Source organism: Patagioenas fasciata, chromosome 18 (genome assembly GCF_037038585.1).
Source record: "Patagioenas fasciata isolate bPatFas1 chromosome 18, bPatFas1.hap1, whole genome shotgun sequence".
Taxonomy (NCBI): Eukaryota; Metazoa; Chordata; class Aves; order Columbiformes; family Columbidae; genus Patagioenas; species Patagioenas fasciata.
Genome location: NC_092537.1, coordinates 12,807,851 through 12,835,713, shown reverse-complemented (window position 1 = coordinate 12,835,713; position 27,863 = coordinate 12,807,851). Strand labels below are relative to the sequence as shown.

The 27,863-nt window shown below is 48.6% G+C and overlaps 1 protein-coding gene across 4 annotated transcripts in view; it reads right to left on the bottom strand.

The window, feature by feature from the left end:
* Positions 1–27,863, bottom strand: part of GAS7 (growth arrest specific 7) — a 151,025-nt gene that overhangs the window by 84,580 nt on the left and 38,582 nt on the right. For 3 of the 4 annotated variants that reach the window (XM_065852036.2, XM_065852034.2, XM_071816809.1), the window contains exons 3-6: positions 16,673–16,741; positions 14,527–14,612; positions 11,411–11,464; positions 2,379–2,468 (exon numbers count right to left, since the gene is read on the bottom strand). In XM_065852036.2, the coding sequence (XP_065708108.1) occupies positions 2,379–2,468; positions 11,411–11,464; positions 14,527–14,612; positions 16,673–16,741 (299 nt within the window). The remainder of the gene's footprint in view (positions 1–2,378; positions 2,469–11,410; positions 11,465–14,526; positions 14,613–16,672; positions 16,742–27,863) is intronic. The other variant, XM_071816808.1, reaches the window with a different exon arrangement.

Genomic DNA, 27,863 nt, shown 5'->3' with positions numbered 1-27,863 from the left:
TGGTCGCAGCACCTCAGTCCAGCTTGGAGAACAGCCCAACACTTTCTTTTTCCTCCTCCTCTCATTCCTTTTTGTTATTAAAAGAGAATAAGTTTTACAGTTACCTTTAGTAAGCATAAGCCTATGTGGGGGCCAAAGCAGCCATTCGGCCTTCCCTTCCACTCACGGCCTTTCAGAGCCAGTGAGGCCTCGGGCCTGAGGCCTCAGCCTGTGAAGGGACCCTGGGGTCAGCATGAGGGAACTGCTGGGGAGCGGGGAGGAGCTGCTGCCCCGGCCAGGGGTAACACCGCCCCAAACAACCTCTAGCAGACCAACAAATTCGACCCTGGTTTGCAGTAACTTGTTCACAGAATCCCAGAATATCAGGGGTTGGAAGGGACCTGGAAAGCTCATCCAGTGCAATCCCCCCATGGAGCAGGAACACCCAGCTGAGGTTCCACAGGAAGGGGTCCAGGCGGGTTTGAATGGCTGCAGAGAAGGAGACTCCACAACCTCCCTGGGCAGCCTGGGCCAGGCTGCGTCACCTTCACCGGGAAGCAGTCTCTTCTCAGATTTAAGTGGAACCTCCTGTGTTCCAGTTTGAACCCATTGTCCCTTGTCCTGTCACTGGTTGTCACCAAGAAGAGTCTGGCTCCATCCTCCTGACACTCCCCCTTTCCATATTGATCCCATGAATGAGTCCCCCCTCAGTTTCCTCTTCTCCAGCTCCAGAGCCCCAGCTCCCTCAGCCTTTCCTCACACGGGAGATGCTCCACTCCCTTCAGCATCTTGGTGGCTGCGCTGGACTCTCTCCAGCAGTTCCCTGTCCTTCTGGAGCTGAGGGGCAATAGACACTGACATACATCCCATCTTTCACTGTTTGTAACACACCCCTTTCCACTCTTTGCTCCACTGACTTCAGGGTTGCTACAAAGACCAATACAGTCTTCTCTCTGTTGTGTTTCTTCTCTCTTTCCTTTCTCTGCTTTTCCCTATTTCAGAATTTCCCTCTTCCAACAAACAGGCCCAGAAAACACTTTCCTAAGGACTACAGGTTTTGCTCCAGTACCCTGGGTGCTGCAAATTTGCCCAGAGAACAAGGTCACGTTAATCAAAGTGTGAGATTTGTCACGCTGGGCACCGGGCAGCTGAGGCACCAGAAGGAGGTAGAACTGAGCAAAGGAGGGCAAGTCATGGGCAGACCATGGATGATAAGGCTGAACAAGAGGAAAGTCCTGAAAGTGGAGCTATGGGAAGACTAAAGTTTGCAGAAGAAAGGGAGCTTTAAGTGGAGTCTCACTGAGAGTGAGATGTGACCAAAACCAAGGAGCCACGCAGTGGCTGAGCGTAAATGGAACGAAACAAGCAGGGCGGCAACCTCTGTGAGAACACATGCAAAAAACAAGCCAATACACCATTTAATGATTTATTGCTTATTGGGCTCAGAAGTCTGGAAGAAACTAAAGAAACTTTGATGGTTTGGTAATGTGACCATTTGCAAGTATGTCGGTGTAATTTAGCAAGTTATTGCCGTTAGTCCTCAAACCAACGCTCGAGCACGCATGAGGGCAAGCGCTGCTGCGCCTCCAACAGCCACCTTTTTCTAAGTGAAGCTGTTTGTTTCAATGGAAATGCTTCAATAACTGAAAATACATGTGAAATTCATAAAATCTTCATTGTTGAAGTGGTATTGCCCCCCAAAAAGAGTTTTCCAGTGGAAGATTTTTTCTATCAGTTCCACACTTGAAGGACTACTGTATCATTTTAATCTGATTCAGGATGCTGAAAGCAGAGCTAAGCTTGAGAGGGCACACGCAGAAACACAGCCACCGGAGGCCTCCCGTGCTGCAGGCTGCGTTAAAACTGCTCAATCTAAGTTACTAATGCACCTGTCCCTCGCAAACTTCATCCTTTAACAAATAATTTATTATCTGGCCTCCAGAACATCCGGCCGGTTTTACAATTTAACATAAAGTTTGTTTTGTTTTAAATGCAATACCCCCAGTTTCCTTGTGCAGCCCCAGCTCTCATGCTCTGAGAAACACTGAAACACTATTCCCTGTCAGCCGGCTCGCTATCCCCCACTCTGCTGCACAGCCCTTTTGGCTGAGGTATTTTGAGATGTGTAGTTTGCCCTACATCCTCCCCATTTCCTGACCAACACCATCTCCTGACAGCTGCCCTTGCCCCTCTGGACGCTCTTCTGACAATCGCCCACATCTCAGAGCAGTTAGATGGTTTCCATCTGATCTTCACTGGTGTCCTCAGTCCCCCTGGTGCTGCCCTAATGTGTTTCAGCCCGAATTCTCCTTTACCTTGTACTGTAACTCAGGCTGTTTGTTCCACTTTTTTGAAAGCTCAGGAGCTGCAATATGGCATATGGCTGGCTGCCCACTTACCCAGAAATAATCACAGTAGCTCCACTCCGAAGGTTTCAGCAACTGCTGCTCTGGCATTACGTCAGGGTGGGGGAAAGTCACGCAGTTTATCTGTAAAAAAAGGCAGAAGAGAGTTAAAAGGAAATGAGATTTAGCTGTTGATGAGAAATATGCAAATGAAGGGTCATACACAAACGCTTCCAACCAGAAAATCCACAGTGAATTCATGTCAGTAAAGAAAAATTTGTCGTTGCACAGAAACGGCAGCTAAATATTCCCGGAAAGCTCCTCTGAGCAAGCAGGAATGTCAATAAACTCCCTGTTTCGCATGAGGAAAATCTGCTGGATTTGGAAAGCGCCATACAGGGAGTTCTCCTGGATCCCCGACTGTGGCAAACATCCTGATGTGAAGCACCCTAAAGCACGGCCTGAACACAAGAGCTACCACGAGCAACAGAGAGCGCTGAAGGCACTATTGGTGTATCTCATTGGAAAATCTTGGCTATGTCATTCTCTTACAGCACTACCAAAAAAGTGTTATTTTTTCAGTGCACAGCCCTTCTGTCTACCCCAGAGACCTTTTCAGAGGAAACTGATGCTCCCTGCAAAAAGGAATGAGGGTCCCTAATGTGGGGGATAGGATTCAGCACATAGTCATTAAACAAAGGTAGAAAAAAGTGCCATCGCTCATTAAGTTATCACAGTAGAAAATGTAGCTTGCTAAGAGCACAGTGAAAGCGAAGAGCGTGGCAGCTACTGCAGAACATGCCGCAGAATAACTCTGGACGCAGTTAAGCCCTTCGGGGGAAATATCAGTAAGAGTCAGAACTCACTGCCAGGACACAAAGCTCGCCTAAAATTCCTGCTGGGCAGGCACGCTGAAAGCAGCCCCTCTTATAGCACCCGCAGGTTCACTGCACATTCTGGGTACTTCTGTATTAATCAAGAAACCAAGAGAAAACGGGGAGAGAAGACTGAGAGATGTAAATGCCTGGGTCTGATGGTTTTTTTTGGATCAGTCAACATTCGGAGGAAATCCAAAAACAAAGCTGTGGGTAGGGCTAGCACAGCTGCACGGGTAGTGAATCTGCCTTTGGGCTATTCAGAAAGGATCAAAAAGGACACAGCATCAGACTGCGAAGTGCTGACACAGTGTACACCCACCATGCTAGAGCAAAGCAGACAAAGCCTTTAGCTGATACAACACTGTTCCTGCAACCCACACTGGCTCTGCTGCTGGCTGTCCATGCTGAAGTGCCAGTGGCTGTCCTGGATGTAGTGCAAGAGCCTTCTGCACTCCCCTCCGTCACAAAATCACTCTTTCCATTTTGAAGTCCATTTCAAAGCAGGAATATTGTGTCCAGTTGTGGTCCCTCAGCTCCAGAAGGGCAGGGAACTGCTGGAGAGAGTCCAGCGCAGCCACCAAGATGCTGAAGGGAGTGGAGCATCTCCCGTGTGAGGAAAGGCTGAGGGAGCTGGGGCTCTGGAGCTGGAGGAGACTGAGGGGGGACTCATTGTCCTGGTTTTGTTAAAAAACAAGTTTCTCTTTTAGTGAATTTTGCCTGCCAGCTAAAGCCTTCATATTAGCTGCATTTTCCTGGAAAACCAGATCCATGTTTTGGTAAACACAGCAATGGAATTCCAACTTATTGATAAGGACAGATTCATATCTAGTGACAGGGACAACGAGAAACTGGTGACCAAGAAACTGATCAACTGTGTATAACATTCCATTCACGTGAATACTTCATATAAAAGTGGGAGATCACCAGGATCTCGTCGCTTTCCCTTTTCCCTTCTGCTTATGGCCGACACTAGCAGAGGACCTTGCTGGTCGTCCCTGCGAACTGAGGCCCAGTGACAGACGGAATCCAGCTCCGGTTGGCTGCAGAGTCCAATCCAGGACTTTGGGTGCTGGCTCTGCAGTTGCTGAGACTTTCAAGATTGGTTTTGTATATTTTGTATTATTTTGTATTATTTTCTCTATTCTTATTAGTAGCATTTTTTCCAGCTCTCTTCTCTCTGTCCTTCTTTCCCTTCCGATCGCCTGTCCTGCGTGGGAAGCAGGGAGAGGGAAGGGAAAAAGGGGGGAAGTGGGGGGAGAGGAGGTTAACAATACATCTGCCAGGGTTTGATTGTCACCCCGCAATCCTAACCCTCGACACTCATTCCTGGGGATCAATATGGAAAGGGGCAGTGTCAGGAGGATGGAGCCAGGCTCTTCTCAGTGACAACCAGTGACAGGACAAGGGGCAATGGGCGCAAACTGGAACACAGGAGGTTCCACTGAAATATGAGAAGAAACTTCTTCCCAGTGAGGGTGACAGAGCCTGGCCCAGGCTGCCCAGGGAGGCTGTGGAGTCTCCTTCTCTGCAGACATTCAAACCCGCCTGGACACCTTCCTGTGGAACCTCAGCTGGGTGTTCCTGCCCCATGGGGGGATTGCACTGGAGGAGCTTTCCAGGTCCCTTCAACCCCTGACATTCTGGGGTTCTGTGAAGACCGCTTATTTCAACCAAGAAATGACCAAACGCTTCCCATGAAGGCAGCAGTGTTTAAAGGCAGATTTCTAGGGCCCAGCATTGTCACACTGGGTAATGAGAAGGGGGGAACAGGCACCTCAATGTATTTTGCAGCCTTTACCAGCAGACTGGGTACCGTGGCACACAGAGGTGATGTGCAGCAGCAGCACGTACAGCGGCACACGAGTTGTTTTCTGCAGCTTAAAAACTGCAAAGGGAAACCGCAAGGGAAATTCATATTCCCCGCTAAAAATGGCATCTGCTTCACAAAAATTAAATCTGTGTCGGATGGAAGCTGCTTATTAAGACTCCCCATTACACCACTAATGCCCTGAAGAAATAAGCACGGAGTCACTGGAAATGCTCACGCTGGGACTGGTGAAGGCATCGTACACACCGCACCACGTCCACACACACAGCGGGAACAGTGAGACACACACCAATGGCCATGAGAATAAAGCTAATTCATCTGCTTCTCGGAGAGCATCATCAGACTCTAAGCTTTATGAATAAATCAAACACCCTTCACTTCCCAGAAGCTTATATTTAATTGTCTAGAAATGATGCCAAATTGTCTAGAAAAAAATCGTGAGGCCATTTGGGTCTCGTATCACATTTAAAAGGAAATGGGTGTTGGAATTCAAGAAATAAAATGTAGAAGTTTTTGCAATCTTTAAAAAAAAAAGAAAGAAAAATGAAAAATGTAAAAGAAAGAAGAAATAAGAAAAAGGAAAAAATAAAAAAGATGATTTGTGTGGTAAACAGAACTTACAGTTTTCTACACAAAGTCCCAGATGGGGCATGAAAGCTTTCAAAACTCTAGAAGTATTCCTAAAAATGACTGTGGAGGAAATCCTATGAATCCTTCCTTTCATCATCACGGATCTCTCATATTTAACCAGGAGCTCTCGGACCTGTATTTCTGGACATTCCTACAACCTTCCATGGTTTCCCAGCAGGGAGGGAACACGGGGCTGGCACTGAGCAGGCCGCGGCTGTATCTCACTCCTCATGTCATCCACCCCCTCAAAATTCTCCTTTTCCGGTTTCTAAACCCAAAGATAGCTGGAAAAAAAGCTCTCTGGTTTACCAGCATAGTCCCATTGATGAGGTTTGCGGCTGATGGCAAAGAGAGCTGAAGCATCTTGCAATGATAACCGGGCAAAGAAAACTTCAGAATGAGAAACAGCAGTGCAGGGCTGGGGGGCTGTGCCATTGCTCAGTGAGTTGTTTCCTGGTTGTGGGGGTAGGGGTTAGTTTGTTGGTTTTTTGTTAATTGTAGCACATGCTAAATTACACAGAATCACAGAATCGACTGGGTTGGAAAAGACCTCAGAGATCATCCAGTCCAACCCTTGGTCCAACTCCAGTCCATTGACCAGATCATGGCACTAAGTGCCATGGCCAATCTCAGTTTCAAAACCTCCAGGGCCGGTGAGTCCAGCACCTCCCTGGGCAGCCATTCCAATGCTGACCACTCTCTCTGCACAGAATTGCTTTCTCATCTCCAGCCTCAATTTCCCCTGGCAGAGTTGAAGCCCATGCCCCCTTGTCCTGTTGCTGAGTGCCTGGGAGAAGAGCCCAATCCCCCCTGGCTAGAACTGCCCTTCAGGTCGTTCTAGAGAGTGCTGAGCTCAGCTCTAAGCCTCCTCTGCTCCAGACTGAACAAGCCCAGCTCCCTCAGCCTCTCCCCATAGCTCTTGTGTTCAAGTCCCTTCCCCAGTCTTGTTGCTCTTCTCTGGACCCGCTCCAGCACTTCAATCTCTTTCCTGACCTGAGGGGCCCAGAACTGAACACAATACTCCAGGTGTGGCCTCCCCAGTGCAGAGCACAGGGGAAGGATCACTGCCCTTGTCCTGCTGACCACGCTCGTTTTGATACAGGAACGATTTATGGATGGACTACAGTGATATTGAGATGAAGCTGTTCTATGTGTGCTTGGGGACATTATCTGCCTTTAGAGATTAAGCGTACTCCTCAAGAAGTCAAATAAATTAAAAAACTTCTTAAAGAAGTAGTGTGGTGTAATGTTAATCCAGCTGTGTGCTCTTCTGTAGAAGTCGTGCTTCCAGATTAAGGTAGTGGCCTTAAAATACTAAGCAGTGTAAAGCAGTGTATGCTAATTATAACTCCTACTTAGAAGAGCAGATGGGAAAATGTAGTATTAACCTTCCATAATTAGATTTTCAACTCTTAGGTGTTCCTGCTCCAGCGGGGGGATTGGACTGGATGAGCTTTTGAGGCGCCTTCCAATCCCTGACACTCTGTGATTCGGTGATGTTTAACAGCATTAAATGGCTCTGTCAGCCCCAGGGGCAGTGACACCCCCTCCCTTGGCCTGGGACCTCTGCTCTCACCAACTGCATCCCCGACAGCCGTTCTGGCAAGGTCCACATTCAAACAACATGGTAAGACCAGCGCTAATCTCTTTCCAAAATGCTGACGAGCCACCCAGGCCTGAACGAGAGCGTGCAGGAGCTGATCGTTACAGCTCTAAGTGCCACTAAGAAACAAAGCCAATTAAAACACTATCTCAGGAGTCACACAACTTGAAGAGAAAACAAGGCGTTATGACCTGCATGACGTTTTCACAGGCTCTCCTGGGACAGCCAAGCTGATAATCAGCCTCACTAGTCCTCGCCCAGCCTCTTCGCTAATAAAAACTGGCTGTTGTTAGCTCGCAACCAAGCAAAAATAATGACGAGAGAGCAGCAAGGCGGACTGCAAGGATCGGCTGAGCAAACGTGCCTGTGCTTCCAGCCGCCACCAGACACGAGTGGCATCAAAACCACAGGATCCCAGAGCCGGGAGGAAGGGACAGAGCCAGACACGCTGTGGAAAACACGCTGACAACAAAGCCCAGCGGGGGGCCGAAGGAAACCAGACAAGCACCACAAGTTTAGGCATTTCTTTCAACAAGCCTCTTGTGGACCCAACGCAATAAATGGATTAAAACACTTTTGCCTGTACACTGATCACAAGCAAAAGCAATTAGACTCTTAGCAGCTAAATATTCCAGCTCATATTTCACATGAGTACATTGGCAGTGATGGCAAAATGAGCTGTTTGCATTGCTGGTGACTCTTGCCTGTGTCTGAGGGTGACGGAAGCAGCAAAGTCGCAGTGAAGCAGGTGAGTACACAGATTTGCACAGGAGCAGCGTGCATCAGAGTAAGAAACTGTGTTTGGTTGGACACAAACACTCATTTCATGGATTTCAAAGTCCTCAGGAGGCTTTGAAGTTGCTACCAGTACTTACCAGCAACTGGGACATTGCCAAGCAACATGAATAAAACAAGAATAATTTGATCAAGGCTTAGATAACTACATGTTTATTACATAAGACACTATATAAATAAATGAGCGGACAGTGGGTGAGCTTACTGTGCCGTGTTAAAGCGACCAAAGCGGGGCAACATTCTTGCTCATTTCTTCAACTTAAAAATGCAGATTATTTTTCCTGATTTCTGCACATTCCCAGCACTTCAAACACAGCACAGCTGTGCCAGACTGCCTAACTTCCATATCTGCTTTACAGTTTCAGCTGAGAGCCGAAAAGTACAATGGCCAACGCCACTAGATGTAATGAATTCACCTGCCAAATGGAACCATTTGGGGAAAAGGGTCGAACACAAAGGCCGGAGGAGATCCCAGAAGAACTTAGGCACAGACTAAGGCTTGGGCAGTTTGAACTCTGCCCAGACAGGGAAGGTCAGGAATAGCCAGGTTGTGTCTAGGTAGCTTCAACACCACGAGTTTGCATGTGGATTTAGCGGTGGCAGGGTGATCCCACAGCTACAGCTACAGTACCACACAAGGGGAGAACAGACAACTGAGGGCCTCAACGTTAAAAAAACATTGATACACTGTCTATTTCAAAGGGTAGATTCTGCCAAAAGTGTTTCGGAGCCCTCTTTATTTGGTCCAGAGATGACCGGGACAGTGCCCGTCACACCCGGGGTTTCTGAGTCTCTGCCATGCCCAGGGCAGAAGGGACGAGGGCACTGAACGTGCAGCCTCACGCTGTGTTCATCACATCGTGTCAGGCAAGGAGCACAGCACCAGAAAATCCCGAGTTACTGCATGTAAGCTGCCCCTCTTCCCCTCTGCAGCACATGTTCGTCCATGTGTCCAACACAAGCAATACAAAACGCCAGCATTTTCCAAGTCATGCAGTATCTTGACAAGGCACTGGATCATTCTTCAGAAAGAAACCCACACTCAGAAATACCGTACCATCAGACAGAGCTTTGTCCCTGAGTCGATGTCCCCCGTGCCGTCTCCATTTAACTCTCCCTCACCAGTAACTCCCGGTCAGAGAGACAGCCCTTCAGGAATCAGCAGACCATCCAGCCTCAGAATAACGAGTGCACCTTGCAACTCACTGCAAAACCAACAGAGACCGCAGACCTGCACCGCTGCTTCCTAAGTGAGCATCAATAATTTGTGCAAGCAGCAGTTTCATAACAGCCTCTGATATAACCCAGCAGGGGCTTCCCTTCCAAAGAAAACAAACACCACAGTGTGGTAACATTCATTTACCAAAGAGAAAACACTATGCTCTTCTTGTCAGGTGCATACAGAGCAGAAATACTCCAGCTCCCACCTGTCTTCAGTATTTCCAGAAGTTGTGCTCCCAAATGGCTACCTGGATGTAGAAGGGGCAGATGCATTCCTAGGAAGAAGAGATTGAACTGTGGGCCCTCTGCTGAAAGCAGTGAAACAGGGACAGCGGGGACAGGCTGGACACCAGCTGAGGTCTGCAGTTTGTGCATCACAGGGTTTCAGTTTGGGAGGAGGTTTGCTGGACTGAGAGCCCCAAAGTTAATCACAAAATTCCACTCTGCAAGAAGGGATTCTGCCTGAGCACTGCTACAGACCGAGAAAAACCATCTGACAGTAAGCTAAGGATGTGCCCTGCAGCTCTCTTAACCAGAACATCCCAATGTCACGTGGCACTCAACAAATATGACCTCCTAGGAGACAGTGGGAAAAACTACATTGCTTTACAGTTTACACTACCTATGAGAATGCTGGTGTTCACAATGCTTCCCTGATGTAGGCAATAGCTTGGAGCAAACAGCTGTTAAAACTAGCTTGTTTTTGTGTGTCTGATGTGTCGTACTTGAAAGCTTTGGACTTCTGCTGGAGAAACACACACCCGCTGACCCTGACATAACATAACACTTTCTTGCTTTGCAGATGCTACCACATGCCACATGGGTCAGCAAATATGACAGTAACACCCACCCTCAGTGGACAGTGTGTATTTCAGGACACAAGCACTGTCACTCTCATGCTACTCTCATGCAGGGCACCCTGTCTGGTGCCTCTGGACAGCACGTTCAGCCCCGGGTTTGCTCCAGTCCCCCGACCCGGCAGCAGGGCCTGCAGTAGGTGGCTCAGACACGTTTCCAGCCCCTGCGGTCCTGCAGATTCCGCAGGACATTTGCAAATCTGCCTAAATCAACTTACTCCATAACATACCACTCTCTCAAGAAACTGATTAACAGTAAAAATAGGTTTTTCCTTCTTAATGACAGACTTGGATAACTAAATAAACTGTTGGATTTTTTTTCGCCTAAAAACATAAAACGGTACCTACATGGCAATGACCGAACTGCACTGCAGTCAGCGACACCTGTACGTGCTCCTTTCGAACCCCTCTCCCTGTCACCAGAAACCTGGGGAATCGCACCTAATCACGGTTAAATCAACAGGCTGCATGAGAACTCGTAGACAACAACCTCCTCCTCATAGTAACAGTCAACAATGATATATAACGTTAAATTATTCCTTTTGTTCTCGTGGATTTTACACTCTGCCAATGCTTGCAGCTGTAAGCATGTTTATCGCCCCTCCTTTACCACTGCAATTCATTCATCTGCTCATTCATCTTCTTTATTATTTCCTTTTAAATAAACCTTTCTATTTCCAGTTACTGTCATCAATCTATTTTAATTTCCTTCCTGTTTCTAAACATCTGTCCCGCACTGAGCACTCCAGAAGTGCAAATTGTGTTCCAATGAGGTCACCAGGCATACAAAAGATATTAATATCTGTAAACATGATACTGAGAACATCTTGAGTCAGCTATATGTAAGATTAACTTCATAGTGAAACCTAAACCTATACTTCTCAACAGAAATCTTCACTCATACACTCTGGCACAGAAAAATACCTTCTGACAACTCTGATTAAAAAATGAAGATGCTGCCCTATCAAGGCAATGACCAACCTCCTCGGTGCTCACCTTTCAGCGCTTCTCGGCTGCTGGGGCAGGGGGATGGTCACCAGATGAAGTTTTTTCAGGACGCCCGGCCCGCAGCCGGCAGCTCTGGAGCACGCGTGTTCCCCTTCCTCGCTCTGTTCTTACCTCCCCCTCATTCCAGACCCACCAGAATCAAGAAGGAAACGATACTGGAATTCTGCCCAGGGCGGAGATCCCAAAGCCCACCTGGGCCCCCAACTTATTAGTGTTCAAACATCGAAATCACCCTGCCCGCCCGCCTCCCCCGGCCCCGCACTCACCGTCAGGCTGCTCTCCTTGCTCTGCCGCCGCGGCGCCGCCGGGGACCCCGGGGCCTGTGGAGACAAGCGGGGCGCAGCGTCACGGCCGCTCTCGGAGCACAGCATGGCGGGCGCTACGCGGACCCCATGGCCCGGCTGTGCGGCTCGGCTGGGCTGAGCCCGGCACCGCTCGGCTCGGCGCGGCTCGGCAGAGCCCGGCTCGGCTCAGCTCAGCTGGGCTCAGCTCGGTACGGCGCGGCTCGGCACGGTTCAGCTCAGCTGGGCTCAGCACAGCTCGGCCGGGCTCGGCACGGCTCAGCAGTGCTCAGCTCGGCTCGGCTCGGCTCGGCTCGCTTCACAGTGGCGCTGCTCGGCTGGGCGCGGGGCGGGGGGAGCTGGAGGCCGCCTCCCCTCGCCGCCGCCCGCCCGAGCGGCCAATGGCGGGCAGGGCCGGGCCGGGCCAGGTCGCCGAGCCCGCTCCCAGGCGGGCCGGCCCTCGGGGCTGCACCGGCCCCGTACTCCGCCTCTCGACCCCGCCGCGGGCTGCAGCCGGGACCCAGCCGCGCCGCCGGGACCGGGCGGTGCGGTCGTGGCCCGGCCGCGCTGCCGGCTCGGGGGCAGCGGGAGCCGATCGCAGCGTGCGAGTCCGCTCCACGCAGCAGGCGCTGGGTTTTGCCGTGGACCCCAGCGCAGATCCCCCTGCCCCGACACCGGGGCCGGGAGGAGCGGACCCCGGGTCGTGCAGCGCCCCGGAACAGCCGCTGCCTTTGGGCTACAGCCCAACTACAGCTCAAGTCCCATCAGCAGCGCCGTGCCCGGAGCCGAACGCGTGCGGGCTGCGCTGCTGCTGCCTCAGCAGCGGCTGTGACAACCTGGACGGGCAGCATTTAGCTGCTCTCTAGGAAGCTGTAAACAAGGCCTGGCCCTGTGCCCAGCACAGCACAGCTCTGCGTTGTTCTCAGTTGTGGCTTTTTCCCCCTTGACCTGTTTCCAAGAAATGTGGCTGAGCTTGCCTGAGGGATCTTGCCAGTGTTTGTTTGCATGATGGCTGCTACCCAGGTCTAAGAAAGCATCCAGGAGAATGTGTGGAAGCTGCTCTGCAGCAGGAGACAGCCTGTGCCAAGAACAGACAAGGAGGCAGTCAAGGCAAAGCTGTTGGGGATGACCCAAGACAGGCAAATAGGATAAGGACTGGCCAAAGTGTATGAGAGTTTGAGGGTATAGAGAACAGCTTCTTGCAACCAACAGTTTATGGTCAGATGTTTGCTCCACTAAGGACTCTCCTGCAAAAGGAGTCACAGCTCCCAGGGAAAGCAGGCTCCCAAGCTGGCATGGACACAACCTGCTCTTAGAATTAATGGCACCAGCAGCTAGTTATAGGTTCAAAGCAGGAATGAAGCCAGGGCTTCAATTTGGAAAAACCTGTAATAAAGGAGCAATGGAAAGAAAGTATCATGAAGGCTGTTGAAGTGAATGAGAAAAGTAATGAAAGGGATTTTTGTCAGTCTGATGGTTGAGTCAACTGAGCAAACCAGTGCATGGCAATGGACTCCCTGTGTGTCTCTTGTGAATTTGACCAAAAAGGTAGCTATAAACTTGAGTCAGACTCAGCACATTAAAATGGAAGGTGGTAAATGTTGCTACAAAGGAAGTTATAGGGGAGTCAGTTAATCTGACTTGTACACCAAGCCAACTGCAAAAACATTGTGATTCAGATACCCTGAGAAATGGAATTTTTTGCATAAGGATTAACATAGTTTTTTTAAAAAATTGGTCACAGCCTGCAAGTTTATTTTGGTTCTCTGAGGGAGTCACAGCAGATGTGTGGACAGGGTGTCTGGTAATGCACTACATTGGTTTCTAAAATGCTTTTGACCTAGTTTAGGTGCCCACATGCTCTGCCTCCAGCCTGTGCAAACTGCTCAGAGAAGAAGCAGCATGGGCAGTAACGTGCAAGATGTTTGATGTGGAAGGACCAGGGAGTCCCAAGTGCCGGACTGTGTCATGGGAGATGCCATCAATCAACTGTTGGGGAAGCAAAACCAGAGGTGCTGACTTAGCTGAAGGAGCACACATGATGGCAAGGCTGAAGGCCACGGCCTAGGAGGCGGTGGGCGAGAAAGTGGGTTGAAGCAAAGAGGGACAGTTGGCAGACAACACAAAATTTAGAGCAAGAAATAGGGAATATCAGGGGGACGCTGAGAGCAATGGACAGCCCAGGTCAGCATGGCAGCAGCACGCAGATCAGACATGCATGTCACTGGGAATATTTAAGGAGTTGCACTGCAGAAGAACCTACCAGTTAATATAGAAATGAAACAGAGAACTCAGGGTCGGTATCATCAGGGGAAAAATGCCAGCAGGCAGGGAAGCACAACCCAACAGGAGTGCAACCCACCAGCTATTCATTGAGCTGTTGCTGTTTTGGCAGGGAGTGCAGAGTTCCATGGGAGGAGCTGGAAGAAAGCCCTGCGCTCCATCTGCGGACCTGCAGGGAAGACTCTCCCAGGGACATGAAGTGGTGCAATAAAAAATGCAGGAATATGTATTGAAAATTTGGACAAACAGGCAGGGGAGACTGGCTGTCCACTGGTCAGTGTCTTGAACGCTAGCCCGGAGCGATGAGATGGGTGAGGCACAGGCTATGTAAGGCACAGAGGAGCGCCTGTAAGAGGACATGCCGGAATGGATGAAGTAATTGAGAAAAAGAAGCTGCTGACAAATTCTTTGTGAATACTGTCTTTGGGAGGAAAAGCTGGAGCTGCAAGAAAATACAATGAGATACAGACATGGGCAGATGTGCAAGTCTAGAGAGAGGACTGTGCTGGAGACAGGCCCAGGCTTCACGCTGGATGGCAGGAAAATTTGTAGGGTTGTTAATAGTGACTGAAGTGGCTTGGTGGGTCTTTTATAAAGGAGTGATAGGGCAAAAAAATCCGAAGTATCTTGGTATTTTGTACTGTTTTACCAGTTGGACACAAAGACTAACTATTCTAGATGCAACAAATCTGTCTGAACGGACAGTTTCTAAAAGAAAAAGCTTCTTGACTTCCTGCTCTGAGCAGATTCCTGAACTACTGAACAGAAGACCCATTTATTATTGGATACCACTGTTTGGCTTCTCCCCCAGAACTTACCTGGGGACCCCCGCTGGATTTTCGGAGGCTCATGTGACCCGAGTCGAGCTGGTGAACCGGGGTCCCAGAGACATGGTAGCCATTCACTGCAAGGACAGATGGGACAGTTAGCAGGCTTGCTGCTGGTAGCAAATGAATAATTGCACATTTAAAAACCTAATCACATAATTGATTATACAGATATAAATCACAATGCCTTTTCTGAGTTCTGCACCTCTGGCCTAAGAAACTTCTCTCCCCATCTCAACAGGCTGGCAATGTGATGTGTAAGACCTCAGAACTGGACTCTACAGCTCAGCCATGGGGCCACTCCATCCTCAGGATCCTGCAGCAGGCCCTGATCAGGAGTTATGACAGGAAAGAGCCAAGACAAAGAGACCCCCAAACTCAAAACAGTTCCCATAGCACTGTTTGGTAAAATTATGTGCTTGAAGAAGTAGGGTATGTTGTATTGGGTTTGCATAGCAAGGCTTTGGTAGTGGGGGGGCTACAAGGATGGCTTCTTTGAGGAGCTGCTGGAAGCTTCCCCTGTGTCCCATGGAGCAACGTCAGCCGGCTCCAAGACGGACCCACCGCTGGCCAAGGCCAAACCCATCAGCAACGGTGGTGGCACCTCTGTGATAACATATTTAAGAAGGGGGAAAAAAACCCTGCACAACAGTCAGAAAAGAGGAATGAGAATATGTGAGAGAAACAGCCCTGCAGACACCAAGGTCAGTGAAGAAGGAGAGGAGGAGGTGCTGCAGGCACAGGAGCAGCAATTCCCCTGCAGCCCGTGGTGCAGACCATGGTGAGGCCAGCTGTCCCGTGCAGCCCATGGAGGTCCACGGGGGAGCAGAGATCCACCTGCAGCCCATGGAGGTCCACGGGGGAGCAGAGATCCACCTGCAGCCCATGGAGGTCCACGGGGGAGCAGAGATCCACCTGCAGCCCATGGAGGTCCACGGGGGAGCAGAGATCCACCTGCAGCCCATGGAGGTCCGCAGTGGAGCAGGTGGGTGCCCAAAGGAGGCTGTGTCCCTGCGGACAGCCAGTGCAGGCTCTCAGCAGGACCCGTGGCCCCATGGAGAGAGGAGCCCATGCTGGAGTAGGTTTGCTGGCAGGACTTGTGACCGCCTGGGGACACAGGCTGGAGCAGCCCATTCCTGAAGGACTGCACCCCATGGAAGGGACCCACGCTGGAGCAGGGTGAGGTGTGAGGAGTTGTGCCTCTGAGGAGGAAGGAGCGGCAGAAACAACACGTGATGAACTGACCACAACCCCCATTCCTTGTCCCCCTGCACCACTCAGAGCAGGAGGCACAGAAAACTGGGAGTGAAGTTGAGCCCAGGAAGAAGGACAAGGTGAGGAGAAGGTGTTTTAACATTTGGTTTTATTTCTCATTACCCTACTCCGATTTGATTGGTAATAAATTAAATTAATTTTCCCGAGTTCAACCTGCTTTGCCCATAACAGTAACTGCTGAGTGATCTCCCTGTCCGCATCTTGACCCATGAGCCTTTCATTGTCCAGCTGAGGAAGGGGAGTGATATAGCAGCTTGGTGAGCACTACCTATGTAAAAAGCACTGCTTAAGTGGAGGTGAGCTTTTCATGTCAAGAAAGCAAGCCTTGTAAGATGCTTATGGTTCATCTATACAGCTGTAGGTTGCTTTATTTTTTGAATATGCCAAGCACAGAATCATGCTCAAAGCAGGGTTAAAACAAGATACACAACTACATTACAAATCCTTCGGTCACAACAAAATGCACAAGCTTCAAGCATACTTCCCACTCAGCTCTGCTGATTATGAGGGGCATCAGTTTGAAAAAATCCTACAAAACAACATCCTCTAGGCTGCATTATTTACAGCCAGCTGGCAGCAACAGCCTTTACATTGAGCACTTTTTATTCTAGAGTAATTTTTGCTTTGCTTTGTCTTTCTGCAGTACTTAAAGCTTTTCAATACAGTTTTGCTGCTGTTTCTGAAACAAAAGGAAAGAAGGCGTATCAGAAGGGAAAGGCCCACCGTGTTTCTCTGCTACACTCACATGATTGTGTACATTAAGTATACATCCTGCGTAATCACAGCATTTTCCTTTGCTCTGCTGAGTGGTAGGGAAGCAGATTCACCCAGTGCAGTGGTCAGGCACAGCACCCAACAGTACCTGCAGAACTCTGCGACACAGGGCTCTTTGGCGTCCCAGGCACACTGCTTGGCCGTTCCCAGGTTGTTTCTGTTGAAAGAAAACATCAACGTAAGGGTGATGGAGACCTTGCACACACACCAGTTACATCTATTACACATGTACAAATGAGTCACAGAATCCCAGAATGTCAGGGATTGGAAGGGACCTGGAAAGCTCATCCAGTGCAATCCCCCCATGGAGCAGGAACACCCAGCTGAGGTTCCACAGGAAGGTGTCCAGGCGGGTTTGAATGTCTGCAGAGAAGGAGACTCCACAACCTCCCTGGGCAGCCTGGGCCAGGCTCTGACACCCTCACCATGAAAAAGTTTCTTCTCGTATTTAAGTGGAACCTCCTGTGTTCCAGTTTGCACCCATTGCCCCTTGTCCTATCACTGGTTGTCACCGAGAAGAGTCTGGCTCCATCCTCCTGACACTGCCCCTTTAGATATCTGTAAACATTCATAAAGTCACCCCTCAGTCTCCTCTTCTCCAGGCTAAAGAGACCCAGCTCCCTCAGCCTTTCCTCATAAGGATCTGACCCTCAGTGTTCTCTGAACCAGGTTCTCACCTTGCGAGGATCGTGCCCACATCTCCCTGAACTCCCCATCTCCTCCCATGTATTTCTGCTGTCTCTCCTCAGCCCCGGCTCCCTCGGCCGACAGCTGGGACAACTGGCAACAGGACGGACTGGGAGCTGCGTCACTGGTTCTTCCAGTGCAGGTCTGCCCCAGGGCCCTGCTCGGCAGGAAACAGGGATCCAGCTGTAGCGCAGATCAGCCTGTAAGTTGCTGCTGCCATCTGTGCAGACAGCCTTTCCAGGTGTAGTTAAACCCAGCCCAGCCCGGGGTCCCCCCTGCGGACATGGAGACCTGCCCGGCCACGGCAACCACAGCACAGCCAGCGCTGGCCCTTGCCCTGGGCACGAGGACCAAGTGCAGGCGGTGCCTTCGCCCCTGCTCTCCACATGAAAGGCAGCTGGGAATGACTCAGATACGTGGCTTTAGTGATATATACAAAGACCACAGCATTTTTTTTCCCCTCAAAAAAGCTGTTTCCCTGGCAAATTTCCTCTTTTCCACCCAGGTCCTTTAGCAACTACAATATGCAAATGTACGTCACATCAGTTTTGATACTCAAAGGACTGCTGCTGCTTTCCCCCTCTCAGTTTCCTCTGTAGTTGAACCATTCAATCCACTTCCTCAGCAAATGGAAAATTATTTTTGACCACATGCTAAATACAGAAGATTTAATTGCAGAATTTTGTAAAAGGTGCAAACAGCAGACAGTGGTGTTACAACAACAGCTTCTGCAGAAGTCGAGCTAGAAAGCCCAAGCCACCATTCCTTTTGAATTGGTACCAAACCAAATCAAATTAATAACTCTGACTACCTGCTAATATCAAATGAGAAAAAAAGTTAGTGTAATCAAGTCGAACTACTTTGGCCACTTCATTTGAAACTGTCGTTCTCAAAATCCCAACCAACAGCCATGTAACCCCACCAAAGCCTGAAATCCCGCATCTCTCTCGGTGTTCTGGTGAACGTGGTCAAGCGGTAACAGAGCAGGAGAGGCTGAGAGACCCCTCGGGTGTCACCGTTTCGGGTTGGCAGTCAGCAGGTCTCCAGGGCACATACGGGCTCCTGTCCAGGGTGAGTCCTTACTTGAGCAACAATAGGATGCTAACATGCTTCAAGAACCATAAAAGGCCTATTGGGTAAAGAAGGGAGTACTATTTTATGTCTTTATACATACATTAATGCACATATCTACACATACAGATGTCCTCGAGGGTTGTGTTAGGTTCCTCATTTCAGGAAAGGACTCAGGATTAAGGATCCCCAATGTGGAAGGTGCCATCCCCCACATCTGTGATGCCCAAGTCCTGGAGACACATGCCCTGCTCCCCCTCTCTCCCCACGCCACTGCACACTTCTGCTTGCAAAGAAAAATACTTGGAGCTTTTGTTCCGTTGCAAGTGCAAAACCTGGTGGATTAGAAGCTTTGATGAATCATGGGGAAATATTTAAATCTTACTCAGCTCTTTGTGAACTGGGTAGTAAGTTAATAATTCCATGGTAGGCCAATAAGGAATAATTGGAATGTGTCTTAACTAAACAGAAGGAAAATCAAATGTTAAGGCTTGTCTTTTATGAGTCAGTTTGTCTCGGCTTAATATATACAAGTGCATGGTTAAATAAAGACAGATTCTAATTTACACTTATTGTAATGTGAAGGTAAACAATAGAATATGCCACCCACATTTCTTGTAGATTTTTTTTCTAATGTAAATTGTTGATTAATGAGTAATGTGAGTTGACTTGAAGACGAGCATTTTAAAGAATGGCTTTTGAAGATCTGTGCGGAGGCATCGTGATGTCCACTAATGCACCAGCACAATCAGTGGGATAACATATTTTTGTCAGAGCTTATTTTTGACATTAGCAGTAAAAACAGAAAAGAAAAAGAACGTTTTAAACCCCATTTATTTTGAGTGTTAGGAGAAAAAGAAATCCACTTCTGTGCAGAGAGTAACAGACTATTCCAGCAGCCCAAGCAGGGATGGGAACTAACCTCAATCAGGACTGCGCTGCTCTAATGTCATCTACTGGAAGCAACTAAATTTACCACGAGAATACTGTAATATTACGAATTTCTCTGCAGCCTATTCACAACTAGAAGTGAATGGGGATGAGGTGGTGGCAGTGATTTTTTTTCACAGAAAAGGCTTGGTGAGAGATATCACCCTGTTTGATATGGCCAAGACAGTCTCGTCTTGGAGCAGCAAATGCAGGCTTTGATCCCGGTGCGTGGAAAAACTGAACACTGCTTGTAATCCTGTGGTAAAGCAGGGATCACTGCTATTAGGAATGGATTTAATATTAGACATGATTTTATATCCCACCCAATTTTTCAGAGAGGATGTTGGGGTCAAGGTAAAACCCCTCGTGCTGTGGAAATGTAATTTAGCACTGGCAGACAACACCAGCAAGTTCTGCCCTCCCTTATCAGCCATGCGTTAATTATTCTATTTAGCTAATCAGGAGAGGGAATAATCAGTAGTTTCCTTGTCACTCTCTGGACTCTGAAGGAGGTCTGTGAACAGGAAGAAGTCCTGCAGCCTTGGGACATATCTGGAAATTATTGACTGCACAGCAAGGCAGTAGAAAGCCACTTGTTCAACCTGAAATGATGTAGTGAGAGGGCAAACAGATACAAGACCCAACCTACACAAGCCAACAGAACCAAAGAGGATTTTCATAGAGGTAGTTAAACATTTCCTCACAAAGGAAAGCGGAAACCTGTGGTGTTTGAGGGAAGAAAGTTCACTTAGCATCTGTTTAGAAAATGAGAAATGACATGACTTCAGAGCACCACACGCTCTGGGATATCATGTTAGTCAAGAAACAAAAGCTTCTGAGGAGGTCCTGATGCAGATGATTTTTGTGATCAAAGTGTAGTAGCTGAAGAAGGAATTTTGTGTCCCTTCTCCATGAATCCAGTAGCCCTGTGAGGTGAAAGCAGCTGCCTTCCAGTCTGAACTACCATAGCCAAACATGTGGGCTTCAAGGTCCAGCATAATCCCTCCTGAGTGCGCTTATACTGCTTTCAGGAACGGATGTAGTACTTCTTCATGGTGTCATGTGTAGTGATATTTTAGGAGGTAAATGCTCCATAGTTTCATGGGCCAAACTAGGAGAACGGAGCAGAGCAGCCAGAGGACCTGTGAGCCTGCTGACTGTGCAGAAACTTGCCCTGGTCTTCAGGAACTGTAGCAGCTACAATGTGTCACTCACCTACTGGTGCTATCTCACATCTTTATAAACAGATTTTGAGTTCGTTTTTGTTTTAACAGCAATAAATCTATAACACTGAGCAGCTCCAAACCCAGTTTCTGACCTGAATAATGTGAAGCTGTGCAGGAGCCCTCAGCACAGGACACACATGGACCTGCTGAGAGGGGCTTACAAGTGCTGAAATCAGAGCACCACGTAGTGCATTACCTAGTTCAGCAGGAGCTGCAGTATCAGAACTGAAATCCAGCTCCTTCCCACAGGCAGTTCAATAAGAAAGAGGCTGAGGCTGCCACATAGCTTTTATCCTCAGTCCTGGAACAGTGCCATGGAGACAGGCACCATCCAAGAGTTCTTCAAATCTTCTGTCCCTGTGTTGAGAATAGAAATGCCTGTCACTACCTCAGTGGCCTAGGAAATGCTGCTGACAACAGTCCTCACTTGAGCTTTCAAAATGAGCACTGGGACCCATACCATGCCTCTCCTTTTGTGAACACTGCGTGACAAAAGCAAGCCCTTCATTGCAGGCTTAGTAGTGATAGTAATGCTATTTCCAGTACTTTCTGAGGCACACTTCAATTTTTTGAGGTTTTAGGCTACTTTGTCAGGGCAAGTTTCTATACCACCCTTTAGTAAGGGCATCCTGTATGAAAGGGAAACTGTTCACTAAGAAGTTTTACCTGTATGAGAAAAAGCATGTGATAAAAATGCTTGACATCTTTTAGGTGTCTCCATAGCTAGCTTACTATTTCAGCTGCAGTTCGTAAGTTCTGCTGTAGTAGGTGTTGACTGTACCTGGTGAGATATGAAATAAAAACTCATAGACTAAATCCTTCCAAGATGCCTGACTGAGAGACATGCAAAAATATTAGGCGGAGGAAGCACTAGAGTAGGTCGTGGTTATATTCCTGCCATCCACTGATCTCTCACTTTGGGCCTAGCATGTAGTTCAGAAGAGGCAAGAATTGCCTACAAGTGGTGAACTTGCTCACTGCTTTCCAGCATCGCAGGACAAAGCTGCCTCCAAGGAGAGAGCCCCTCTCATGCATCTGGCTTTGCTGAGCCCCAGGCTGACACACTCCCCAGCTCTCAGGGACACAAGGTGTGCTGGGCAGAAGCTCCAGGAACGTGCCAGTCTAGCTGAGCTACTGGGTAATCTCTCTCAAACGAATTGCACGCTTTCAGCTCACTTTGAGTTTTGTTTTCCAACCATACAAAGATAATATAAGTCTTGTTTATTCTCTGAAAATAAAGAGTTCACAATTTTGTAAAGGTTGGAGGTAAAGTTACAACACGACCAACTGTTATTAACAGCCTTATTGCCACCCTTAGACAGATTCATTCCAGCCTGTGCTTGGGCTGCCAGGATGGATCTCATAGGCATTTCTGCTTGGAGAACTGGTCACCGTCTGTATTCACCCAGTTCCCTTCCCCACTCATAACAGCATCAGTGAAAATGCAAATGTCACTGGGTAGAAAACTCCTCTACTGAGTTTGTTGTCGTCCTCCAGCTACTCAGTGAAATGCAGCATTATTAAAATTGCTTTCATATTCTTGATTAAGGTCTAGCTTACAGTGGTGCAGTAGGGGCGCTTCCTTTGCATCTTAATTGTAAACTTTTCATGTGCTTACAGTGCTTAACACTCACGCATCTTAGGAAAGAATAGTTGAGCTTGTGACACACTAGAGTGCTCTCAGCTCTGGCATCACACAGGAGCTCTGAAACATAATGGTAGTGAATGATATATTTTAGGATGGAGAACCTCAAAACATGCAGAAGTACCTGTGAGTTTCTGTGAGTATTCTCGGATCCAGTGAGTGTCCTAGTGACAGAGGTGTCACATGCGAGGTGACCACAACTGCTATTACCATTGCCCACGTCGTGCCATGACAACAGCCTATGGACAAGGCACAAGGAGAACAAAGACTGGTGGAGTTTTCAGCTCTGGATTCCAATGCGGCTTCGCGATGTCAGTGCTTAACTACTCAGACCAGGCTGTTTTAGCAGTTACTGGTTTAGTGCCATGGGAAATCTACTTGCAAGACAAGGACAGCACCATGCTGGATGGAAAAAATCCCATCTTCTCACTAGCCGTAGGATGCGTAAGGTCCCTAAGCACTAGGTTTGCAAGGGAAATGCGACGCGTTTATGGCACCGAGTTTTCAGCTATTGTTTAGGTACTGGCTAGGAAAGCACCACCCGCTGTTTCTGCTCTTCCTGGGGTCAGTAGTGAGGCTGCAGGTTGCAGTGGTTGCACAGCTGGATCAGAGACTTGCTTGGAGTTAGGAATTTCAGAAAGGTGAAGGGTGAATGAAGATAAGCAGGGAAGGGTACCCAGGAGGAGAGAAACGGAAAAGCTGTGTAGTGGTACCAGGAGGATAGAAGTAATACATATTTTTTCAGGTAAATAAGGAACATTTTCCTAAAACTCTGAAGTGCTGGGCTTGAGATTCCTTTCAAGGAAATGACCACTTGCAGCTGCACATTTCAGGACTGCCTTAAAGCTCGTGCCCTGGAACTTGTTGCAGGTGGCATTTTACTAGTGATGTTTGTGATGATGAAAATATATGGACCTTAATTAGGATCAAGATAACACGAAAGCGGAATTCCTGCTCTCCAGGAGACAGAAAGCTCTTTAGTAAATGGGAAGGACATAACATCACAGCCAAGAAAAGCCTGGAAATAAGGTCACACCATGTAAGGCTGATCTCAGCTGGGAATGCAAGATGGCAGCAAGCCAACACGCACGCTTGTGTCATAAGCATATAAGTCATCTTTAATGTGATGGACAAGGTAGCTGGAGTGCTATTGTTTGACTAATGCAAGAGGTATTACAGCTGCAACACATCAGAAAATTTCTTCAGCATAATCAAATATTTTCCTGCTGAATCTACCACCCACGCACTGTTGTAAAGCACTCCCAAAGACAATGAGCAACCACACGGTTAACCACATAGTAGCTGTGCATTCTGGGCACATGGTACTTTTGAACTTGGCAGGGCAGTGTGATCCTTAGGGCTTCCCTTGCAGGAAACACACCAAGGCCACCCCTGCTGAGCAGCCTGGAAACTTTTCCATGTTCTCTTACAGTGCAGGTTATGTGCAATATCATCTGCTTTGCCAATGACTTACAACAGTCTCACATCTGAAAACAGGATTAATGGGATGCCAAAGCAGAGAAGACTGCTCACCTCGGTTTTCTTAAAGGTGAGTGAGTATTGTGCATGCACAGAAGATGGCTTTAAGAGGCTGAGTGAAGCACACAATTCTTTATACCTTTCACAGACTAGAGAGCATTGCCGCTCTCCCACCCTGACTGCTTCTCACATTCTCTGACTCTTCATTTACCCATCCTATCCTATGTTTTTACATCCTTCCCCATCACTTGAAGCCAGATTCATGTCTCCTCTGATCACAACACAGACCTACAATTATTATTGATAAGAAAATGTTGTACTCTGGAATTACTTCAGAAATATACATTTGATATACGTCTGATGCCAGTGTGTTCCTGGGAAAGGGGAGAGGCTCAGCCCCGGTAAGCAGCATGAAGTTGCCAGCTGTCCTGATGCTGCCTGAACCGGATGCGAGGCATTGAGAAGAAAAGCCAGCAGGGGAGAGCAGTGCTGTTTTCCTTGCTTTGGGCTCTGAAAATGCCAGATAGAAAGCTGCTGCCAACCCTCCAAACCAGCAGGAAGTAAATAAACATAGTTATTTCACAGGGACTGTCAGGTAGGAGATATCCAGGGCAGAAGTGATGTCACCCTACCTACACCTGCCTCCAAAACATGCACAGTTTGCCCAGAGGTGCTGAGGATTGCATATAAGTGTCAGATCTCTGATATGATTGCATGTAAATGTCTGTTTGCCCTTTCTCCCAGACACGGCTTCTTCCTATCCAAAGTCTTCCAATCAGCTCATATACATGAAAGGTTTTGAAAGCTTCACACACGGTGATTTTGCAACCCAGACCAGCCTGGGGACATTTATTTCTTGAAATTCCAGCAGAACAACAGAGCTTCTCACTGACTTGCTGCAATGGTGCCTGTCCTGGGAAGGGGAAGGGCAGGAGCACCTCTGTGAACCGTCAGGAACAGGTGATCTCCACTGAACGGCCCTGAGGGGCCCACAGGGCTCACAGCACTTCACACAAACACTTACTGGCTTTTCTTCAGTCAGGTCGCACACATCAACCCCTCACCTGGGTCACAGGCAGGGATGGAGGAGTGTGTGTAAAGCACAGGGATATTTATGAACCCAGGACTTGAACCAGTTCACTTCAAATGTGAAGGCCGCAAGATAACTGGTGGTTTGTGGAAGCCTTATTTCATGTTTGTTCAAACAGGCCAACATCAGAGCTGACCTGTGAGCCCAAGCAGAGTGCAGATGGACAGCCAGCCTCAAGGGATGGAGCCCATCACTGTTTGCTGAGGTAGAAGCCAACAAAAAGGGCAGCACAGTTCTGGTAAGGAGGAAATAGCGGAAAGCCTGTGTTCGTATTTTTTGTGAAGTAAATAAAGCAAGGCATGGGCAGCCAGGTTGGTTCAGATGAAGCACAGAAGCTGCACACAAGGGTGTTTTATGCTGTCTCCAGTCCTCCTACACTTTTTTCTCCTCTTGCCTGAAAACAGGAGCCGTGACCCCTCAGTCTGGGGATGTACAGACCTGCTTCTCCCTCAGTCCACCAGCTGCCAGCACCCCCAGCTGCCAACACCCTCCCTCGTCCCTAGGAAGCAGAGCAGTCATTCCTGCAAACCCCTCCTGGCCAGTGGGGAGGATCAGGGCAGACAAGGGTGGGTGTCACACCAGGCTCACCCCATCTACAGTCACAGCCACCATTGCCACGGTCCAGGAATCCTCTGCAGGGCACCAGAAGCTTCAGGAGGTGAGGACAAGGCATTTGGACTGCTTACAATCTTAAAACAGCCAATTCCTCTTCCCTTGGCACGCGTGAGCATGGGACAACATGGACTGAGCACCTGTCCTAGAGGGCTTGTGGTAGTGCTAGGGTCTGTGTGCCTGTGGGTAGTAACACAGAGGCTGGAGGAACTGAGGAAGCATAGGTGTGGAGATAGTCAAACATTCGCCTTCTTGGATCTCGAGCCTTCTTCAAAGGCTGTGTCCCGTCCCTGCTCGCAGCGTGCACCCATCCCCGCGGACGGACCGCGCGGTGCAGAGCCCACCAGCCACTGCTGCCCTGTGTGCTGGGACCAGCAGGGCAGGACGTTCAGGGAGGCACAGAATCTGTCCCATAGCATGGTGGGAATATTGAGCACAGCTGCACGTGGGTACTTGTGAAATGAAGCACAGTAAATGTTCCTCTGAACTTGTATTAAGATTCCTTCACTTATAGAACCAGAGAAAGCAAACCTGCAGTTGAGTGAGAAGTTAGATGTGAAGTATGTAAACACTGGGGAAACACAAAGATACCAAATAAAGAACAACTCTCATATGAGTCCCAGGTACTTGTCAACCTCTACACTGACAAATATTTTTCATACAGGTTGGTCTTTACAGGCTGAAAAGAACAGGCCTAACAGGGATTTCAGGAAGTCTTGTTGTCCCTGCTGTGCCCCAAAGCAAGGCAAACATGATTTTTCACAGTTTTGCGTAACCTGCTTAGAGACCTCCAGTGTCACAGACTCCCAGGCAACTCCCTATGCCCACACTTCACTGTCTTAGAGAGCGAGGAAGTTCGAGTTGTCATCGTTGCACCTGAAGTGTGTTACTGTGTCTTCTAGTGATGACGGGAACTGCAAACAGTCTTCTCTGCAACAGCATTTCATGCACTTGAAGCCTACTTTCATGTCCCCATCCACGTCTTTGCTTTCTTAAGGCAAACAGCCCTGATCTCTTAATACTTCCCACAGGCCATGTTTTACACATCTCCCATCATTCTTGCTACTCTATTCTGGGATTTATCCAACTGGCTCACATCTTTCCTGAAGTGTAGAGCCCAAACAAGATAAAATATTCCAGCTGAGGGTTTATAATTTCCTTGTAAAGTTGCAGCTTACTTCATGCCTCACAGAGAACTTTCCTATTTATACAATGGAAAATGATGGCTGTTTTTGTACTAGCACAACACTACTGGCTCACACTCAGTTTTAGATCTTCCAGAGCCCCTACATCTTTGACTGTAAACTGCTCCATTGCCTGTCTTTGTCACTTAATTATTTCTGACGAAATCTCCGGTCTGAAGTGCATCTTTGCTGAACAGCATCCCACTCTTCCAGCGTGCGTCCTCAGCTGCAGGATGATTGTGAGTTCTGAGCCTGTTCTGTGCAGAACACCATGTTCTCTACCAGCTTCACTTGAAGTTAACATTTGAATAAGTACACTTAATACCAACATGCCATTCATTACTGCAATAACTGACCAGAATGGAGCCTCAGGCAGATCCCTGCAGGATTTCCTTTGCTGCAAGCTTCCCTTTGATGAGGTATCATCAATTACCATGCTCTGAGTAGGATCTGCTGAGCAGTTTTGGACCATCTTCTTGTAATTTAACCATGGTCCTCTTTCCGTTGAGGTTGTTTTACTGGTTTTGCTGCTTTTAAGGGCTGTCAGGAGCTGCCCTTCCTTCACATGGGGTCTTTGCTCACAGACCCGCTCTACCTGGAGGCTGTATAAATGTTTAGCCACAATGCTACCACATGAGATGGCATGTACCTCCTCCCGCCACTGCTTGTCAATGATGAAAAACTGCCAAGAACCTGTCAAGAAAACCTGCTCCTGCTAGCACCCATCTTTGGAAAGGCAGTGGGTGCTGGCGAGGCCCTGGAGCGGGGCGAGGGGATGCTCTGTTCTGCTCTGACCTGTCCCAGGGCCCACACACAGCCCTGAGCCCGGTGAACACCCCACCCTGCTCTGGATGTGCCTCCAGGGCCACTGACTGGACATGCAGGACAACCGGAGTGCTGCAAGGGAAGGACGTGCCACTCAGAGGATGTCCAAATGCAACATGTAACAGAACAGACAGCGAACACAATGCCTGGAGCTTCGACATATGCTTAGCATACAGCTGAGATAAATGACTGTCTTCTAGCTCATGCATGAGAGACATATGATGAAAGGGACAACCGAAAGCGAGGCTGCATCATAGCAGTGCCTAAGGGATGTGTTACATATATGAAAAGAAAGCAACAACATGGATTTGTGGGCTACAGGAGATCTTGCAGAGCACTGTTCAACTCAAAGTGCAGCGTTACATTTGCTACCGAAAACAGCAGCCCTGAAGGGAAATCCACAACGCAGCACTCCAGCAATGAGCTGAGTTCAGCGACGGGCCGAGCCTGGGTACCTGCGGACTCTGCAAAAGGTGGGATGAGAGACAGCATCTGCAGCTGTCTGTGCCCTCGGATGGAAGCAGCTGAAC